Source organism: Hydractinia symbiolongicarpus, chromosome 6 (assembly GCF_029227915.1).
Source record: "Hydractinia symbiolongicarpus strain clone_291-10 chromosome 6, HSymV2.1, whole genome shotgun sequence".
NCBI lineage: Eukaryota > Metazoa > Cnidaria > Hydrozoa > Anthoathecata > Hydractiniidae > Hydractinia > Hydractinia symbiolongicarpus.
Window position 1 is genome coordinate 10,311,577 of NC_079880.1, and position 22,303 is coordinate 10,333,879.

General features: G+C 33.4%; 3 protein-coding genes across 4 annotated transcripts in view; all 3 read left to right on the forward strand.

Annotated features, from left to right (window-relative positions):
- The window catches only part of LOC130646962 (tRNA (guanine(10)-N2)-methyltransferase homolog), a 56,716-nt gene that overhangs the window by 31,957 nt on the left and 2,456 nt on the right, over nt 1–22,303 (forward strand). For both annotated transcript variants that reach the window (XM_057452645.1, XM_057452646.1), the window contains exons 2-13: nt 18,183–18,251; nt 18,358–18,426; nt 18,663–18,736; nt 19,371–19,437; nt 19,639–19,725; nt 20,403–20,522; nt 20,973–21,086; nt 21,227–21,273; nt 21,542–21,618; nt 21,693–21,728; nt 21,826–21,957; nt 22,139–22,214. In XM_057452645.1, coding sequence (XP_057308628.1) covers nt 18,201–18,251; nt 18,358–18,426; nt 18,663–18,736; nt 19,371–19,437; nt 19,639–19,725; nt 20,403–20,522; nt 20,973–21,086; nt 21,227–21,273; nt 21,542–21,618; nt 21,693–21,728; nt 21,826–21,957; nt 22,139–22,214 — 950 coding nt within the window. In that variant the 5' untranslated portion in view covers nt 18,183–18,200. The remainder of the gene's footprint in view (nt 1–18,182; nt 18,252–18,357; nt 18,427–18,662; nt 18,737–19,370; nt 19,438–19,638; nt 19,726–20,402; nt 20,523–20,972; nt 21,087–21,226; nt 21,274–21,541; nt 21,619–21,692; nt 21,729–21,825; nt 21,958–22,138; nt 22,215–22,303) is intronic.
- Nucleotides 219–13,869, forward strand: LOC130646963 (chitinase domain-containing protein 1-like). The gene is made up of 10 exons (XM_057452647.1): nt 219–434; nt 7,241–7,387; nt 11,388–11,731; nt 12,116–12,208; nt 12,436–12,534; nt 12,725–12,861; nt 12,979–12,994; nt 13,222–13,299; nt 13,377–13,419; nt 13,738–13,869. Exons 1-10 carry the CDS (start codon nt 240–242, stop codon nt 13,834–13,836), a joined length of 1,251 nt encoding a protein of 416 aa, XP_057308630.1. The 5' UTR covers nt 219–239; the 3' UTR covers nt 13,837–13,869.
- On the forward strand, nt 14,002–17,115 carry LOC130646958 (solute carrier family 40 protein member 1-like). The gene has a single exon (XM_057452641.1). It carries the CDS (start codon nt 14,412–14,414, stop codon nt 15,930–15,932), a length of 1,521 nt encoding a protein of 506 aa, XP_057308624.1. The 5' UTR covers nt 14,002–14,411; the 3' UTR covers nt 15,933–17,115.

A 22,303-nucleotide genomic window follows, 5' to 3' on the forward strand; every position in this document is an offset into this window, starting at 1 on the left:
TATATGAAGTAATAACAATAGAAAATCCAGTATATTTGTACTTCATGTTAAAATATTTTTGGGTAAAAAGGGGTGAAAAAATAAGAATAGTATACATTTCATGATTATTCTCCAAAAAATAATAAGTTCAAAAGTCTTTAATAGGTGAAATGTCAGCATAATTATTTTTTTTATTGCTGATCAACTGGCATTATCTTGTTTAGTGGTCATTAGTTGACGTGAAGTATTTTCTGCGCTTGATGCTTTTCTTGGAAAACGAGGACCGCAAAGGTGCGAAGGGTGCATCGACCTGGGTCGGATGTACAACAATGTTCGCGTACAAGTATTTGTTTGTTATTTATATAGTTTTTAGTCCTGCTAATTCTACACTGTCAAAGTCTAAAAAGAAAAAAGATACGTGCACGAAAGATAGCTGTAAAGAGATTGCGATACTGGTATGTTCAACTCGCTAGCTGGCGTTACTGCAAACTTCATTATCATTAAATATATCTTTCTTTTGTACGATGCTCTTATTGAGAATTATGAAATAAGAAGGCTCTGACCATTAAAAAAAGTGAAATGATTTTTTTGTGAAAAATTTTAGAAAGAAAAGTTATCTAGCTAGCTAGCTATACAATTCCTGCACATTATGTTTTCCGTAGGATTACTGCCAACAACATGCTAAATTTTCATGCCATAAAGACTAATTTTTTCTTTGGAAAATAAAAAATTTAAATAATAAAGAAAATGAGTGAAAAACTTAAAAGTCTCATACACAGTAAAACAGGGTAGCTATGTCTGCCAAGAATGTTTCTAATTAAGTAAATTCTGGAAAAGTCTGGAAGAAAATGTTAAAATAGTCTAGATTTGGCTAACTGGTGTAAAAAACGTCTGCAAGATAGGTAGGGCCTTAAAGGCACGTAATCACCCTGTAGGCAATTTTTGTGAGGTGCCAATTTATTGAGAAAACATTATCCCGGAAATTTTTAAAAACTGAAAAGGAAACTTTAGTGGCGCCGTAGATTAGTGGTTATAGCTCTTGTACTCTGTGCGGGAGACTGGGGTTCGATTCCTCATGGCGATTCAACATGGGTGATTGAATGTTACCACAGCCCCTGATTAACCCAAGCCATGTCAGATTATTATTGATTAAATTGAAATTATTAATGCGGAAAGATGCGCAGCGGCGAAACATTTGTGCAAATCGCTGGCCTAATGTGTGTTAAGAAGAAGGACAAAAGAACAACATACAAAAAAGAACAAGGTTAATGTCTAACTGTACAACTGATATAAAACTTTTCTCACTTAGTTGAAACTGTTCCTTTTTTTTGTGATGTATATTATACATTAAAAGAAACTTATATATGTCTGACAATTAGGGTGTTTAACTTGATAGCTTGCTAGCTTTAGTTGATAGTTACAAGCAACAAAAAATACAGACAGCTAAAAACACACTTAAGTATTTGCGCAGGGTCAAGCAAAAAAGGAACCGACTGAAAAGTCCTAGTTGCATGATTTACAACTTAAAGGTTACCTCCCACGGTAAATAAAATTAATTGCATAAGAAAAAGCTTGAAAGATTCTCAGGGAATTTGAATATTTTTTTTCAAAATTTTTGATTGGTTCTTTATAATGGACTAAAAAGATTTCACTATATGCATTAGGTCATGAAATAGGTCTGCTAGGGTGTTATATTTAACATTTTTGACAAGCAACATAGAGTTAAGAATGTTTTTTGGCCAATCCCTTGATGTATTTTATACATCAAGGGAACGGCCAAATGTAATGTTTTACATAAATTTTAATATTTAGTTACCAAGCTCAATGCCTGTTTATGACATACAGTACCGCTCAAATGTAACTTTACATGTGCACGATAGTTATCACCTTTACACAAACCTTCGGTACCGTCAGAACTTTCGTTGTTATTGTTAACCTATTGTTAAATACATGAGCTATTTTTGCATGTTGAAAACAATAGAGTTAATGTCTTGTTCACGAAATTTAATTAGCTCATGTGAATTGCATTCCCATTGTTGTATTTAATTAATATTGTCGTCAAGAGATCAACAAAAAATATATAATTTAACAAAGATTTAAGTATCTTACTAAGGAACGGCAATGTTAAACCATTCATTTATAAATGTTATGTTTTCATTGATGCTTGTATTTTACGAAAGTGTGCGTGCAATTTTATTTCTTTTTACACAAAGCTAAATGTTCTATTTCACACATAAAACGTACGTAACTCTTAAAAAATCGCGCTAACAATTTTCTTGTGAGAGTTAGCGTTTCGACAAAAATTACAATTGGCCTCCGGGAAATTGAAACAAACGAAATTGAAACATTGTTTGAATGTCCAGATGCTTGACCTAAGAACGAAAAGTGGCAATAGGAATGCTTTTTAGATCGCATTTTAGAAATTTAAAAACGAAGAACGTCAATAGAAAAGCTTTGTTAAAATACCACTATTAGGACCAACAATGAGTATGTTTATTATTTTTTATCGACAATATATTTCGGATAAACATTATCCATCATCAGGTCTAAAAGCAAATAAATAATGTTAAAAACAGGTAAAAACAAGTATAAAATTATTCAACATATCATACATAAACTACACCTCACACTACAACAAATCAAATTTACAAGAAAATCTAAAAACAAAACGAGTTTAGAAGAGAGTAAGGTAATTAAATTTTTATTACCAATGCTCTGCTTCTATATTCGTCTTTAGTATTTAAAACCGGTTTGATGTAATTGATCATTAACGCCTCAAGAGTCATTAAATGATAAACGTTCCGTGTTGATGAACATAAAATTGATACATTTTCCATTGTTAAAAGATTATTGCAATCGTCGAAATGCTTTCCCACCGGACCAGTTCTTTTATGTTCCTTAAGTCGTTTGATTAAATGTCGGCTCGTCTGTCTGACATAGCACGAGTTGCATCGTGGACATTCTATTTTGTATACCAAACAACTTTTGAAACATTTTTCAATTACAGGTTTCAATGGAGGCAGAGAACTTTTCAACTTTTTCAATGTGAAAATAATTTTACACGGAATATTCAACTTTCTCATAGAAGTTTCAAATTTCTCCGAAACTCGCCCACGATATTGAATGAAAATCATCTTCTCTTCAGACTCTTCTTTCTCGTTTTCTTCATCAGGATTCTCGTTATCATTATTTTCCATAATCTTAGATATCGTACTTTTAATTATCGGGTCATAGAAAGCTTTCGAATATTGATTTTTCTCAAGAACAGTTTTACCTTTTTCTAGACTTTGGTGAAAATTCGACCATGTGCTACACGCTCGATGTATTCGATGAACTAGGCCGGATACGACTGACCGTTTATATTTCCGTGGTGCCAATGAATGAAAGTTCATCGTCAGGCCTGTATCGGTAGCTTTCGTGTACCATGTCGATGATAAATTGTTATTTGAACGAATAATTAACATATCCAGAAAAGGTATAGACGTATTCTTCCCTTCTTTTTTAATGGTAAATTTGAGTGACGGATGCAGGTCGTTAATTTGTAGAAGTTTTTCGTCAATTCTATTACGTTCTATGTTTCTCAAAACATCATCCATATACAGTACAGCATCGTCTTTGAGGATAGAGTCAAACTTGCTTAGCCAACCATTAGCGAGAAGTGGAGCTGGTGGGCTGCCCATAGCTAAGCCATCGATTTGCTTGTAATAACCATCGTGTGATAATAAAACTACGTCACGACTGCACAAAGAGACTAAGGTTTTAAAGGTTTCTTTATCGTATTTACCAGAAAATAAAAGCTTGGTGCAATCATTTATGGCTTCATCAAGCGGAACGTTTGTATACAAAGACTTTATATCAAAACTAACTAGTTCTTCGTTCGTATTAAGTTGAATTTGAGATAACAGATCAGAAATTTCCTTTGTTGAGGAATTGATATTACACTCCTTTACAACAGATAACCATTTTGAAACTTGATTACCAATTTTATAGTAGGCTGAGCCAGGCATGGAAAGTACTGGTCGAACTGGTGTATCTTTCTTATGTACCTTCGCTAGGCCATATAGACGTGGCGGTTGGCTTTGTTAATCGCTTTTTAAAAATTTAAGAACAAATCAATACACATATATGATGATTTATCTTTAACGTGTTGTGTTCGTTCATTTTTCAAAAATAATATATTTTAATAGCCTTTGCGATCTTTAACACTTTTAAACAATAACATGCATGTAACATGTGATAACAAAAGAATTCATCAAATCTTATTGTTATGACTCGCGCACAACGATAGCAATAGAAAGCAATTAAGTTTGTGTGTAAACAAAAGATATGTGAAGGTTATTTATCTAGTGTATGTTCTTTATTGTTACATGGGGTCGTAAAACTCGCATATATGTAAAGGTACATTCAAGTGGTACTGTAATTAGCGCAACTTTTAAGACAAATATCTCGAGAACAGATAAAGATTTTTCAAAAAGGAGAACTTTCAAAGGTCTTTCATATGTGCTCAACTTGTTTTAAACAGGAGGTAACCTTTATTTCAGTGATGTGTTTATTTTAATGTGAGTTCCACGCAGGAGAGCACATGCAGTGACAATTTTTTTTTCCTAAAAATATTCTCCAGTCTGTACAGTTTCATGATATTTATTTTGTTTTCTATTTAATGACTGATTACAAAGATAACAAGAGGTTAGAATGTCATATCACATAGGTTTTCTCATCAGTGAACTACCCTAGCAAACTTTGGGCTGTCTATTTTGTAAAATACATAAGTTTCAGTACTGGTGAAATTGGTAATCCTAGACGGTAGATCCTAGACTTTTTGTGAAGAATATCATGTCATAGCCATGCAGTCTTGCCAGTGAACAGAGAACATTCACGTAATGTGGAAGGCATATACTATATCCTTTCATAGTTATAGAGAGACATATCCTCCGTAATGCGATTTCACAATGCCATCTTAAATTTATCACTGTGGGGCAAACTGGACCTTGGATCCTCCGGTTTCAATAGTAAAGCCTACAAAAAGTGTTAAATTTTTAAAGGCTATTTTAAGTATAACCTATATATTTGCATATTTTTGTTAATAATTCAGCATCAATATTAAACCCTGTTAAACTTGTGTTATAATTAGTGGATTTCCCAATCACCTCTTGGATTTAGCATGTTTTAGAAAATTCATGTAATTTTGTTACAAAACAAGACACAAGAGCCTTTAAATATGAATGTAACAAATATTTAGGCAAAAGAAAAAGCTTGCAAAGAACAGCTATATACAAATCTCTCAAAAAACCTCTACATTCTAGCACTTTTTGTAAGCGTCACTACTGAGAACATGTCCAACTTACCCCACCGATATAAAAAATGCTAAAATCATGCATATGAAAAAAAAATTCAATGTTTCTTTGTTTACTCTTTTGTACAAGTCTTCTTAAAAACAACTTTATTTTTAAACACTCCGAATGCAGTATTTAATACAAGTATTTAAGAAACATATCTCTTTTTGTCTGATTTACACTATACTGAGGTATAATAAACAAGATTAAAAAATCTATACTTGTATGAACATCAAATTTCCATCTTAAATAAGAGTTCTCACTTTAAGAAGCTAACATGATTACCATGCTTTTTGGCAAAATGGTTGAACTTTGAAACAAGGGAATCATAGCAGAATGTTTTGTATATACCAACAAAGTTGCCACAGTCCTGGTCATATGAATTTTAGCAGCTGAGTGATACTTCACTTGCCTTGATTGTCGTAGGTGCGCGATGAATTTCATGCATCTTGCCTTAATTGAGGAGAGTGATTATTCAGTTTTCATAATTTAAGGTGCGTGATAACACATTTGAAAAGTGTTGTCCTCTGATAGGCCTACTGAGTAATTGAATGTATTTGCACCTTTATTAAAGGACTGTCTCAAAATTTCTGCACGTAATTCGTATAATTCATATCAAAACTTTGTATCAATGATCAGCCCTTAAAATTAGCTTCAGCATTCGGCACTGCCGACTTAATTGCCGACTTAAAATACAAAGATACCGTAGTTGAGTCGGCATAACAAATTGGCAACGTAATTTTGTTGTGAAATTTGAATGAATGCCACAATCAAAAACTGTCAGTGTTACCCTTCCTTAATACTGTCACTCTTATGCTTGGCTGGTGCATTACACTGAGACTTAAACGAAAGACTGAAGACTATTTCGAATCATGTAACAAGTCAGTCCGACCTTCATCATCCAGAGAATACTGCGAGAAGAGTGCGCACCCATGCAAGTTAAATATAATCAGAACATGGGAGAGGTTAGGTGTCCTGTACCTTATTGCAGCTTTCAGATGAATGTTATCGTTATGTAATACCAAAGAAGAAACATGTTGAATAAAGTTTAAAAAATCTTTTCAAAAGGGGAAGAGAAATCAATATGTTTAGTAATAATAACCGAAAAAATTGTATATTGTATTAAAAAGAAGTCCAAAAGTTCTGTCTCGTACAGCAGGCAATAAGTCAGCCCTGCCCACGGCTTTGTGGGGAGAGATGTTCCGTGAAGACTCTAACAATTGAGTCTGCTGTACAGTTTTGCTTCATGTTAAGCTGTGTCAGTGACAAGCATTTTCGAAGCATGCCACCTGCGACTTCTGCGATATACAACTTAATGATGCCCTAACCTAATGAATTCATCTCAAAACATAAAAAGCCAGTAACATTCGAAAAGAACAACAGGTGTTATTACGCAATGCAACGTATTTAATTTCTAAAAATAATTCATTTTTAAATGCGCAAACTTTAAGTCATTTTTTTCTTTGATTATTAGTATAGTAAATATATAATTACTTTATACAAAAGACATTTTAGGTGCGCATTATTGAACTGACTAAAGTGTTTTTGGTGCGTGATTGAAGACGCTGCTCTGTTGTTGCAGGAGCGTGCGAAGGTGCGAGGGCGTGATCACGAACCTCAAAAGACCAGGACTGTTGCCATGCTTTGAGTTTTGTTGGATTTGTTATCTTTTTTTTTTTGAAAAGTGCTGCAGGAACATTTCAGAATAAAAAATTAATGAATTAAAAGAAAAACATAAAAGAATAATAACATAAAGGTTCTCTTGAAAAAGCGACTTTATCAGGATGTGAAACATTTTTCACTAGTTAAAGTTCCAAGGGATGTTATTTTCAACTGTCTAACAAAGTGAAGAAACTGTTAGCAAGATGCTAACAAAGTGGGTAAATATACTATATTTTATTATCACGGTTATTTTTTTTTCTTTTTAGAGCGGCCCAAGGCCTGAAAATGTGCTTTCAAAAAATTTAGTAGCAACAACCGTTAAGTACACTGATATTTTAAAGTATTACCAATCATATGATAGTGACGTACTAAATACGCAATTTGAAGGTGCTGTTTTAGGCTATGTTACGCCGGTAAGTGCACTCATGTTTTTAATAGTCTTCAACTAACTTGCATTTATGGAAAAGAGAAGTTTTATGCTAATAGTTCAGATTTTGAGTTTTATGTTTTCCCCTTATATTTTGTTTTTCTTTTTAAAAATTATTTTTGTCACTATGTCAATTGTATTAATTTCCAACTAGTAACTAGCTAACTAACCAAATGATCAATTGCAATGTCACAGAACACACAATAAATGAGGTATCCTCTGCAGGTTAGTTTCCAATCTCAACATCATGGAGCACATATTATGCATATGGAATACTTCTTAATGATTAAAGCAAATTATTTTTTTAAATGGTGACAGCCTACCTGTTTTATTGTCTTGTTCTTTTTTTTAACTCCCAAATTTTATCAATATTGGACATTATCATCATCATCATCATCATCATTCTCGGCTTAACGTCCGTTTTCCATGCTAGCATGGGTTGGACGGGGTATATTAATGACCCTCTTCCAATCTGATCTAGACTGTGTTAGATCTAAACTCAACTTCCTCTCTATTAAGTCTGTCCTTATAACCTCCTGCCAAGTCTTTCTCGGTCTGCCTCTGGGCTTTGCCCCAGGAACTATCAAGTCTCTACACTTTCTTACCCAATTATCCTCCTCCATTCTTTCCAAGTGCCCCAGCCAATTCAATCTTCTTATCTGGATAACATTTTTAATTCTACAGAGACTTAGCCTGCTTCTTAGCTCATCTGAACTCTTTCTGTCTCTCAGACTGGCATTACACATCCACCTAACCATTCTCATATCATTCCTTTCTAAACGGTCAAGATCTTCCTGCTTCACTGCCCATGTCTCACTACCGTACAACATAACACTTCTTACACAGGCCTCATACAACCTACCTTTTACCTCAATTGACAGAACTCTGCTAGTCAATAAAGGAAGTAACTCTCTAAACTTTTTCCAAGCAGAACCTATCCTGCAAGTAACACTTCTTCCAACACCCCCTTCACTGCCCAACATATCACCTAAGTAACAGAAGTTCTTAACTATCTCTAACGAGCCACTGTTGTACATCATTAAAGCTGGAAATACTTCATTCTCTATAATCTCACTTTTGCAACGCTTGCATACAAACTGTATGCCAGCTCTTAACCTTCCACTAATACTACTGCACTTCTTATGTACCCAATGCTTGCAAGTCTGACAAAAAATTGAGTTACAACCAACCCCTTTCCTGCAAACTCCACAAGGCCACTTTCCAACTACAAGGTCACACTTGGCTGCAATGCTACTTATCATGACTTTAGACTTTGCTGTGTTTACCTTCAGCCCTTTCTCTTCTAGTCCTTTCTTCCACTTCTCAAACTTTTCAACTAATTCTTCCATCGACTCTGCTATGAGAACCAAATCATCTGCATACAATAACTCCCATGGACAACCTGTTCTGAACTCCATCAACAGCGCTTCTAAGACTAGAATAAACAACAAAGGACTAAGTACAGAACCCTGATGTACACCAACATTTACACTAAATTCATCACTAAGTAAATCGTTAATCTTGACACGACTTCTAGCATTGCTGTACATAGACTGAACCATCGTAACTAGCCACTCATCCACACCTAATTTTCTCATAGCCCACCAAATAACTTTACGTGGCACTCTATCAAAAGCTTTCTCTAAATCTACAAAGGCAAAATAGAGATTCTTTCTCTTTCCTAAATACTTTTCCTGAAGCTGTCTGAGTAAAAATATTGCATCTGTAGTGCCACGCCCTGGAACAAAACCAAATTGCATCTTATCTATATCAATTCTTTCTCTAAGTAACTTATCAATCACTCTTTCAATAACTTTCATTACTTGATCAACCAACTTCAAACCTCTATAGTTACCCCTTTCTAATGCATCACCCTTGCCCTTGAAACAATTCACTATTACACTCGACTGCCACTCACTTGGAATAGCACCATCCTTTATAATCTGGTTAGCAAGACTTGTTTTAAGCTCAACTCCAATATATCCAGATGCTTTTACCATCTCTGCAACAATACCGGATACTCCTGCAGCCTTGCCAATCTTCAATTTCCTAATAGCCTCCACTACCAATTCTGTCTTGATCTGCATAGCTGGCCCTTCTACGACATCATCATCAGACAAATTATCCTCGTCCCAATCAAACTCAGTGTTAAGCAACCTCTGATAATGATTCTTCCAAGCTACCCTTTTCTCCTCCTCTGTGCTAGCCAAAACACCTTCATCATTACGTATACACTTCTCACCTACAATATCTTGATTAGTCTTCTTCATTTGCTTTGCTATCTTGAATACCTCATTGCGCTGGTCTTCCCTTCTTAACACATCTGCAAATCTGTTTCTCTCTGCTTCTGATTTTGCCTTATACACTGCTGTACGAGCCCGACGCTTAGCTTCTAAGTTAATATTTTTACTACCACCTGACTTCCACTCTTTCCAAAGTTTCCTCTTTTCCTTTATACACTGGTCAACCTCATTATTCCACCACCAGGTCTGTCTATGTCTAGCTGGTCCTTTCGTCCACCCACAGGTATCATCAGAAGCTTCTAGAAGACAATTCTTCAAAGTAGTCCAAGTACTTTTAACATTGTCACTATCACATTGACTATTGTAGGCTAACTGCTGAACTTTTGCACTAAATTGTCTTGCTACAATCTCTTCCTTCAGCTTCCAGACTTTTCGACGGGCCTGTACTTTCTCTTGGCTTCTCTGACACTCTTCAAGATAATATCACAAACCAGCAACCTATGCTGGGAAACACACTCTTCCCCCGATATAACTTTCACGTCCTTCACCACTTTCTTGTCTGACTTTACCAAAAAGTAATCTATCTGTGTCTTACAACCACCTGACTCATATGTTATCAGCCTACTCTGTCTCTTACTGAATGATGTGTTGCAAACCACCATGTCCGTTGCCATTCCAAACTCAAGCAATCTCTCCCCTTCCTTATTTCTGCTCCCAAATCCATAGCCTCCATGCACACCTCTATAACCTTCAGATGACTTCCCAACATGACCATTAAAGTCGCCGCCCACCATGACAAGTTCAGTGTCTCCAAACTTTGATGTGACTGCTATTAACTCATCATAAAACTTATCTTTATCTTCCTCACTGAGTCCACACTGTGGAGCATAAACTGACAGAAAAGTGACAATCCTATTACCTATTAAAAACTTTATCACTATAATACGACTATTAACACGCATAACATCTATTACTTTTTCTACCCACTTCTCTGCAACGAATATGCCAACTCCTCCATATCCATCACTATTACCAATCCAAAAAAGCTTATACCTTGCCCTCCTACCTTCCACAAATCTCACTGAAGCTCCTCTCCACCTAACTTCCTGAACACAACACATATCAACAGATCTACGTTCTAACATTTCAACTACTTCACCTGCTCTACCTCTCAGAGTACCAACATTTACACTAGCCATCCTCAACCTAGTGTTATCTACCTTGTGATGTGATAGCTGGGTAACGGTCTGACGATGCTCACATCTGACATCTGTCCTACCGTGCGCGACACCTTCACTCCTTAGAGTTCCAGCCCCGTTTACGCAGTTTGTCTGATTAACTATTCTTACGGCCATTAATAAAGAGTTTTGGCATTGTTTTACAGCTGGATGCCTTTCCTAGCGCCAACCGTTCACAGACCGGACTGGGTGTTTTTTAAAGTGACACCATCACTATGTGGCATTTCATGGGACTTCCACAATCGCCCCTTTAAACTAAGGTATGGTGGAGGACGTTCAACTCCTCTCTTGTCTCTTAAGGAGACCCTTCACCTTACATGAATATAAAAGATTTCCATGTTTAAAGGAAATTACATATGAAACTCTTTACCAATTTTTAATCAACTTAGTTCTGTATGATAAAATGATAAGGCTTATAAAGGAGTTTTCAATGTTTGCAGCTAAGCAAGATGGCCTGAATATTTTGTTCTCTTGTTCCCTTGTGATCCCAAATTTTTTATTTTAGTGGAACAATCATGGGTATGACGTTGCAAAGACATTTGGTAAATTTACCATCATTTCACCTGTGTGGCTTCAGATTAGACGAAAATCAAATGGAGAACTCTATATTCTGGGTACACATGATATAGACCGAAACTGGTTAAAAGATGTCCGTTACATAAACAGTAAGGTTCAGATCTTACCCAGGTTGTTATTTGAACAGTGGTCGATGGATAATTTTATGGAAATATTTTCAAATCAGGAGAAGATGTATAGTTTGGTTAACTTTATGGTAAACTTTATTGAAGAGCAAGAATTTGATGGAATGGTATTAGAAATTTGGTCACAATTTGGTGGTCATTATAAAGCGTAAGATATATAGTAAACTATTTTTCCATCGAACCACCTTTCTTGCGTTATTTTAAATTTTTGCTTAACATTGGGCAATTATATAGTTGAGAAATTATTCTGTAGAATATAGCTTAAACATCTTTTTTGCTATAACACATAAAACATAAAGTTTTTTTGTTAGCTGCATGCGTAAAATTAGAGCTTTTGCCTAAGTGCGTATGTAGTGTCAAAAATCTCATGAACTTTTTGCACTATAACAGAAAATTAAAACATTCCGTCTAATTATTCACAATGTTATTCAGCTTTCTTTCTCATGTTCTCATCTGAGTGGTTTCTGTATATAAAAAATTTACACTTTCTGTCTTCCTGTGTATGTGTATCATTTATGTTTTTTTACTGTAGAGAGTTGACAGGTCTTGTGAAAGAATTAGGCGAAGCCATGATGGCAAAGCGTTTGAAGTTTATTTTGGTCATACCGCCACCTTTAGCAAGCATGTAAGTAAAACTAGATTAATTGCAGTTTGGTGAAATTAATTTTTTATAATTGTAGAATTCTGCATTTTTAAGTAAACATTGGAATTTATACTTTTTAAATAAGAGAAATATATCTTTTACTGTTTTAAATTTTAAATTTTTAAATATATAGTAAAACTAATAGCTATTTTGTTGTTTTATCATTTGTTGTAATTTTCACTGTAGTGTTTCCCTTTCCGTTTTTTCAGAAATTCACTTGGAATGTTTACAAAGGACGATTTTGATTTGCTTGCACCAATGGTGGATGGATTTAGTTTAATGACATATGATTATCCACATTATAGTAGGTATGTGTGTGCTTATTTTTTCTAATCAGGGTGTAGTCAATGATAGGAGGCAGGTCACCCTCCTCCCTAAAAAATTTCTACCTTTAATTAATTCTTTTGAAATTTAAGTTATTTGGGTACCCATTTTTTTTCAGGATTTGTCATTATTTCTAAGTATGAGTTATTCACAAATTACCATTTCTATGTTTAGACCTGGAGCAGTGGCACCATACGAATGGATTCGACAATGTGTACTCTCGCTGACACCAGTTAAAAATCATTTTCGTCAAAAGATACTTCTGGGATTAAATTTTTATGGGTATATTTATAAAGATCAAACTGCTGAACGTACGTCAACGATTTTCCTTTATATTAATTTTTAAAACTTAAAGTGTTTGTATGTTGTTATTCTATTTTTCCTAGTTTTTCCAGTTACTTATTTTGTTTTATAACTTCTTTGTTTAGCTATTGTTGGACACAGGTACGGTGTTAGTTCTTTACTTCGGGATCAGTTCAGGTTTTTGTCACTTTTCTGTTAAAGTGTTGAACTTAAACTTCTCCTGAATGAACGTATCATAATGTCGAGAAATTCGGTTGTGATTAAGAGATCAGATGCAAATTTAAAGTTAGCAGTATTGTAATAATGAATTTCACACATTTAGTCTGCAAAATATTTTGTGAGAATCAAATCATGTTGTTATTTCTTAGTTACATTGATATCTTAAGACGTGAGAAACCAAGATTAAAATGGAGTAACGATGATAAAGAACACAAGATAGAATACAAGTTAGTTATTTTAGTCTTGTTGTTTGTTTATTTTTTCTCTTCTATTTATTTTTTTATTTGTTTTTATAAACTTTCAGGGAGAAAAAATCAAAAGTCACATTGTATTTTCCAACTCTACTGGTGAGTAAAAAAATAATTTATAATTTTGTGATTACTATGTTGTGCTTATTATATCCGATGTGGTACAAATGATGTGAACTTCTGACGTCAATACTTTTGGTGGTGAAGCCACATGACAGAAAATTAAGTTCAGGATTTTGCAAATATCAATGTTGCAGAATTAATCAGTTCATACTATAGTCCAAATAAACAATAAATGTTGTTGATTCAATACATAAACCTTGAACACGCAAAATTGGTAGTAGTGACATATGGTAACCTAAAAGAGTTTATTATGCTATTATTGCATTGATATTGTTTAATTTTTTTTCTTTATAGTCCATTCAAACCAGAATAAATCTTGCAAAAGAACTGGGCACCGGTTTATCAATATGGGAAATTGGACAGGGCCTGGACTATTTTTATGATTTATTGTAGTTTTTAAGAACAAAATAGATATTACAAACACCATGATTGTAGTTTTTAAGAGCAAACACCATTTTTGATTTTGGCAAAGGTTTTATAAATATCAAAACATTGCATGTGAATTATCACTTTTTTGGTTGTGAAGAAGTATTGTCATGCTTCATAAAGAAATTAAGATAATTTCGAATTTCTCTAGGACAGTTTTATCTTTGGCTAAAAAAATGGTATAAATAACAAAACGAATTGCAGAATTATTTCATTCTATAGAAACTTTAGATATCATATTTAAACACTAAGAAAACTATAATGTGGAATGAATGCTCTTTTCTAAGTTTTAGATTGGGTATCTGTTTAAGATAAGCACAATACAGGAGTGCCAAGTTAAATAAGGATTGTGATAGAGAGGGAGTGCACTTAAATAGGGTGTTGTCACTTATTTCAATTTTTATACATGTTATGTAAGCAGGTTTAAAATGTAGGTTTAAAATTTAAAACACTGGAAAGTAATACTGAAAACTCATAATTACTGCAAAACTCATAATTACTGCTAAACTGAACTTGTTATTGTTACTTTAGCAAGAAACAAAATGAGACCTGAAATAACACTGTGTATTAGCTCTTTTTTCTCAGCATGGGGTGACAGAATGTGGAGTTTCGCAGTTGGTTTATACATGATTAAATTGACACCAGGCTCTTTTCAGTTAGCAGCTATATATGGCCTGGTTCTTACTAGCAGTGGTGTTTTGTTTGCTCCTGTAGTGGGAGATTGGATTGACCGAACCAAGAGGCTAAAAGTAGTGCGTATAGTTTTGCTACTCCAAAATCTTCTTGTCATAATCTGTGCTGTGGTTATATCAATTTACTTATTTCTTACAAATCATTCGCAAGTGTTAGAACTCCTCAAAGCTCTTATAATTGTACTTGGGGCATTGGCTAACTTGGCGGGGCAAGGTGAAAAAATAGCGGTTACAAGAGATTGGATTATGGTTGTCGTCAAAGGTGATAAAGCACTTCTAGCCTCTACAAATGCTAATCTACGTAGAATTGACTTGTCAGTTGCCATTACAGCTCCAGTTGCAGTTGGGTTTTTAATGTCTGTTGTATCAGATGTTGCTGGTATTGCTTTTATTTGTTCATGGAATGTGATATCAATGGTAGCTGAATATTTACTGCTAAACAAAGTTTATAAAGCTGTTCCTGAATTAGCAGATAAAATTTCAAAAGATAGTTTTATTAACTCAAATCAAGTGACTGAAGATAATAAGAACGAGGCCAGTGTGAAAACAAGAAGATTAACAACTAACCTTAACTTTTTGCATCGGTTTAAAAGTATGATTTCTGGTTGGGTTGTATACAAACGTCAATCTATTGTCCTTGCAGGCATGGCGCTAGCGTCACTTTACTTAACAGTACTTGGTTTTAATGCTATTACAACTGGTTATGCATACTCGCAAGGTTTATCTGAATTAATTGTGAGTGTTTGTTTTGGCCTTGGTTCCTTAGTTGGAATTGCTGGGACCTTTCTTTTTCCTTGGCTGCGTAATAAGTTCGGACTGGTTAAAGCCGGTTTCTTTGGCTTTTTTTCACAATGGACCATGCTTTTATTATGCGTTGCTTCAATATGGGTAAGAGGAAGTCCTAGTGAGATGCTGACCCATGATAAAGAAAATTCTCATAATATGTCTTCACAAGGCTTAGCAGTGGTTAATGGACAATTCAACACAACTCTGACTCCTGCTAAACTTACAGAGATAGATTTCACATCAGTTTCTGTATTAATGGCAGGTATTATTTTGTCACGTGCTGGATTATGGATTATCGATTTAACAATCACGCAACTACAGCAAGAAAACGTACCTGAAGATGAACGTGGTGTTGTTGGAGGTGTTCAATATTCTTTCAATTCCATCTTAGATTTGTTACATTTTATTGTTACTATATTTCTGCCAAAACCCCAACAGTTCGGTTATCTAATTTTAATGTCTGTCGGTGCAGTAACTTTGGCTGGGATTATATATATCATATTTGCAATACGATTTAAGGAAGTAGTGGCAAGTGGACAGGGACATATACTAAAGAAATTAAAAACATACACAGATAATGTGTAGCATAATCAGTTCCTGGTTTTGCAGAGAAAACTTCATTTCTCTCCAAATTATTATAAATAGGTTAGTTCACTTGAGTTAATTACTGAACAACAGACTGGCATTAGTTTCCAGCTGTGTGTGACTGTGACATTTTTTAAAATTTACTGACCTTGCACGTTGATTAGTTACACTTGGTCTTGCTTTTTGTCTGCTTATGGTTTTACATGTGGTTTAAGATTAATTCTTGCTTTCACATTAAGTTTTCTTAACATAGCATAGTTTATGCTCCATGTGAATATTTTAGGATATGTGTAACTAAATTTTTTGTTACATGTTGATATGGTAATTTCAGAGTAGGCGTTTTTATTATGTGGCATGCTTTTCACAGAGCACCATAGTTGCAAGTTTATATAGAGTTTCTCTTGCATCATTTTATAGATCATTTTATAGTAGGATGCTGTCAGAGATATGTGATTTCCGGACTTGTATACATTATTATATAAATATAATATATAAAATGAATTAATATAAAATATATAATATAACAAATATTTTATGAGAGATTTTTTTGCACATAAAGGATTTATGAAAGGCTGTACATAGTTATTTTAAGTTTCTGTGTCAGGATCAGAAAGGGTGTGTTGTGTATTTAAAACTTTTGCATGTGTTCCTACTATTTTACAAGTAATGACCTATCATTCTTAAGCTGTCCTTATTGATAGCTTGTTTAGAAACTATCTTTGTTGACAGTTTGCTTAACTTATATGGATTGGCAGTTTGTTATTTTGGTCCTTGTTAGCTTTACTACATCTGCAAAACTGTCTTGCACAATTTATTCACAATGCACACACATTCTCTGAAACTGTTTATATCCGCGGAACTGTAGATATGTTATTCAACAGCAGAAAATTATTAATTTGTTTTTGTTTTTTGTTTTTTTCTTCCTGCAATGCTTGTGCAGGTAATGTAAAAGTTTTTATTATTTTTTTAATGTGGTTTTAACAATATATGTAAGGCCAACTTTATGTAAAATTGTTGTTTATATTTCGTCAAATTTTGAAATTGTTTACATCATTATAATTTCTAATAATATATTCAATTAATATATTCAATTTGTTATATTTAGGCTCTGTTATTGTTTTTCTTTGAAAATTCCACAGCTTATTTTCTTATACTAAATGAAATTTTCAGCCTACTTGTGAGTCAGCTTCTTTTCGAAGTGTCTTCTAAAAAAACGATTTAAACAAAAGTTTTTTTTAAAAATCATAACGACAATTATCACTTTCTTCAATGACAATTTCATTAATGTTTCTTGCCACATACCAGCTTTGTTTTCTTTTCTCTTTAATTTATCATTCTGTTCATTAGGACTTAACTTTGTCAACTTGAAATATTTTAAGATATATGGTATTCATCCAGTTAGATTTTTGTAAATTTTCAACTTGCTGTAAAGCCATGTTTTTATTATGTTTTTTTTATATGAATATTTTTAAGAAATTCATCCTAGTAAAAATGGAATTTTTGTTCAACTGGTAATGGTTTCTGGTGCACACTTAAACATATTGAAAAGAAAGCCAACACTTAATGTTTGAATAAATAAAATATCAAAAGTTTTATACCAAATTAAAGAAACAAAAAAAACATTTACAATTTTTATTTTTGAATTATTTCTGCACTTCTTGTCATATAATTTCAATTTCCGCTTCTAGTAAACTGGCCTTTACTTCTAAGGTTGAAATGCTGATCCCGTAGAGGAAACAATAGACAAAATAAAGTTATTTGAATTCTCTCACGGCTTAAACTTTTCTTAATCTAGTACAGAAATTCAGTAGGAGTAAAAAGAAGCTTTGGCATATCAGATGAGAAAATTGCAAAATATAGTAAATTCATAAAATCCCTTCTTGTAAAAATTATTTTTCTTAAGGTAGTTATTTTAACGAAAAAATATTTTATAGGTGAGCTACTGTCTCGATTACCCAACATTCTGTACATGCTTATTTAAGCATTGTAGCGTTATTGCTTTTTTTGGGAAGATTTGATATATTCAAAAAAATTTTAGTTATAAAAAAAAAGGTGTAATGACGGAATGCTATTAACTTGCCTTTCGTTTAGCAACCAATTTTTTAGATTGTAGTATATTTAAAAAAACAATTTCTATTGTTAATTAAAGTTCAGGTAATCAATGCTTAGTTAAGCGAGACATGGGTAAATGAGGTATGAATTGAGAAAGCCATGTTTGTATAAGACTATAATTTTTGGCATAAAATCTTTAGATATAAATACATCATTATGAAATATGTATGCTTTTATGCGCAAGAATTCCAAGACTTCAGAATTCAGGTATTTCTTTGCTGATATCGTTAACCCAAATCTGTCATCATGTGATAATAAACGTAAAAATGTTAGCTCACCTGAGAGAATTGGATTACCGGTTGGTTGTTTTTAGGAATTGGAATCAATATGTGGCTTATTTAACATCAAATTAGACATTAATTTACATTCATATAAAGTTGAGGTATCTATAAAAGTTTGAATTGTTATTTTGAGTAAGATTGTAATTTTTTAAAATTTTCAATATAAATTATTTTTTCTTGCCTATAACAATATTTATATTTTTTGTCTCTGTGTAGGAATATTTGTGTCCCAGCTAAATTTCGGATCCCCACAAAGTATATGATTTGCTGATGGGTGAACCCGTGGATTTTTGTTGGTGTTATCGACTAGTTCCAATGTAGATACATTTTTTTTCAGAAACCATACTTATTAATAGATGTGAAGAATTTGAGCGACGTTGAAAAGATTTTATCACGAAGTATCTTAATGAAGTATGTGCCCAGTTTCTTTAATTTTATCAATATTTTATAATTTAATGCTACAACCTACAAAGTTGGCAAAAAGCAAAAGCATCTCCGCAGTCAGTGCGGTGCAAGAATGCTTCTTTTACAGATGCGTGTGTTAGTTAACCAGCATTTAAATTGCACCAGGCCAAAAAAGTCCACACTGACGTAGAATTAGCACATTATAAAAGTTCTAACTAAATAACCTAAGATCCTAAGCCCACTGTAAACATCGACAAGTTAAATTTAGACAAAGATTGTGTATACCTACTAAAGAAGTGATCTACATAATTACTTGTGGGGTCTAATTTCGAAATTTGCGCCTTGTCTCAAACGTTTTGGGGATGGTTGTAGACATTTCTAAATATGGGAGACACTTACAATTTATTCTTTCTAAAGGAAGAATAATCGCTAAAATAAAAAACTCAATTTTTCTTAAAGCTAATTATTTTTTGGTCCTATAAGAATGTGTAAGTTCTATTTTCTATGCTTCGATGAATAACAAGGAATTTATGATTGAGGCATTATATGGCTTCTCCATCCACTATCCAGGCAAAACGCCATGTTAGCTATCAAAGGGCCAAATCATTAGTTCTTTGTTAATATATAAAACATGTTATAGGAATATATCAGAATTGTGGGGGCATGGCAAAACGTTTGAAGATATAGCTAGCACTTCAGATTGGAAGGTAGTTTTTTTGTATTATGTCCTTTTACTGATGAAAAAAAAATTTTGTTTGTTTGTCATTTGTTTGTTCGTTTATTTATTTTGTTTGTTTGTTTTTGCAGAGATTTTGGTTGTTTTTTCACGTTTTTTGTTGTTGTTTATGTTTTGTGTTTTTATCTCTTATTTTTATTTTTATTATTTTCATTTTATATTTTACTGCTAGACACATTCTAATGATGGTACATTTAAATTTGAAGTGGATGTTTTTAACAAGAAAATCACACTCAGTGAACGTGTTGGCTACATAGAGGTACATTCACTTCTTATACTTCATACTTTAACCGTTTTAAGTATGCTTTGAAATATACAGAAGTAATTCTTTTTGAAATGGTGTCAACGAGAATAACTTGTTTACCTTACTTAGTATGGTGATTGCATTGTTCACGAATTTACTTATTCATCATTTATTTATTTATTTATTTATTTTTTCTTACAGTCGCTACTATACATCTTAAACCTTTCGCCTAATTTTTGGCTCATTACCATTTTAACTGCATACCTTGTTTACTTAAGCACGCATTGATCAATCATCAATATGTACAGTGAATCATTTTCACTCATCCTGTCATTTGTTCATTCGTTTATTCATTCTTTTAATCATTTATTCATTCATTCATCCATCCCGTGCTCACTTTCATACACTCACCTTATTAATCATTCGTGCATTCATCATAATGATTTTTTCGTCATCTTTGCTCAACGTCTGTTTACCATGCTAGCATGGGTTGTACGAAGTATATTAAGGACCTTCATCCAATCTAGAGTTTAGAACTAACAAAGTGTAGAATAGATTGGAAGAAGGTCATTAATATACACATTTTTCCCCACCTTCCCCTCCTACAACCACACTATAACATGTCACTCTTGACTTAGTCAGTCAATCAATAATTTATCAGCTTTCTGTAACTGGTTTTCTTTTTCTTTTAGGAGATTCAAAAATACATTAGCATACCTGGCGAGGTTGATTTAAAAAATCCATCTATCATTTTCAATATGTTGTTAAACTTTGATAATGATCAGCTTGATTACATCTATTTTGGTAAGCTGGTATGTAGGTTTTTTATCTAACGGCTTTATCGGAGTGTCTTGTTTGAGAGAAATCAGGGGAATAATGGGAAGGGTGGCTGGAATTTTAAAAAGACTAAGGAAACTTCCCATCATTATTACACAAGATTTTTAATTAAAAAACTCTCGGGAAATATTAGAGACTCTGCTTAACCATTTATAAGGTGATCCAATCTGCAGGATCTTAGATTCATAAAATAGCTGTTTAAAAATCCAATTATATGGAAAACTTGACAAATTGTTCCACAAATCGTAATGTTATATCTCGAAGTCATGGGGAATATTTATTTCATGGTCTGGCTGAGGGCCCTAAACAATTACTAAGTTACTGTGTATTAGAAACAGAACTTGGTGTATTCTGTAAGACTTTTGATGGAGTGGGATTGAATGCACTGTTCTAGCTATATTAGAATCAGGTTTCGTTCATCCTAGGTTGGCTACAGTCAAAGAAATGTGATTCATCAGTATAATTTAAAGACTAGATATTTTATTGGAAATACGTCAATGGATCCACAGTTAGCATTGCTTATGGCAAATCAGGCCCAGGTGAAAAAATGCTTTGAATTTAATATTTTTTAACTTTAAAATGTTTTGTTTATGGTTAGTTTGTTTTTCACTGTAGGTTTTTTCCTTTAAGATGCTTTGCTTGAATTTGAAATAGGAACCAATATTCCTTGTTTTTATAGGTGAAAGATGGTAGTTTTTGCTACGATCCTTTTGTGGGAACAGGCAGGTATGAAACTCGAATCAACAATAATTAACAAAATGATCAGAGCTTTCCGAAATTTTTGCATTGTACTCCTTAACTCTCCTAAACTCTCCTAAACTCTCCTCCTTTTTGCCTTTTTGAAACTTCACACCTGCATTTTAAGTGTTTCAGTGATAATAATGAAGTGAATTCAGTTATTTCTTTTATTTTATTACACTCGAATTCGTTGCGTGGTTCTTAAACATAAAGAAAGTAATGTAATTATACTTGCAAGTAAAACACATTTTTATAGCATTATCATCGCATGCTCCCACTTCGGTGGCCTCTCTGGTGGCAGTGATATCGATTACAATATCATCTACGGGCGAGGTATGTTTATTTTCTCCCTCCTCCGTTTGGTCGATTGTGAAAGTTATTTCATTACACTTCTGTTTCTCTCATAGGTAAATCATCAAGGGCTGGCAATAAAAACTTCAGAGGTAAAAAACAAACTATTTGTACAAGTTTTACTTTCGTGCAGGACTGATACACGAAATGTTTGTTTGTTTTTTATTTGTTTTCGTTTGTTTGTCTTAGCTCGTGATGAGATTATTCGCACAAATTATGATCACTACAAACTTATGGATAAGTATTGGGACATCATGGCTGGTGACGCAACGAATATACCGTTTCGTGTGAAAGAGTTGTTTGACGCCATAGTAACCGATCGTAAGTAAGACGGCTATAACTTGATGTATCTCGCACGGCTTTAAACTTTGTTGCTGATCATACTATCATTCAGTTAGAAAAGTGTTACATAGAGGCCTTGTTAAACAAGGTGTATATAACATTTCATGTATTTCTTACATATTTTTTTGTATATATCTTTTATTATATTATTAATCCCTAGCACCATATGGCATTCGTGAGGGAGGCAGGAAGTTAGGTTCTAAGAAGGACACGACATGGGATATACCTGAAGACATGTTAGTATCATTTTGAGCATTTATTCTAATTCCTCTTTACTTCCAATACGATGTTACATATATGTATACCATATAATCGATTGGTGGCT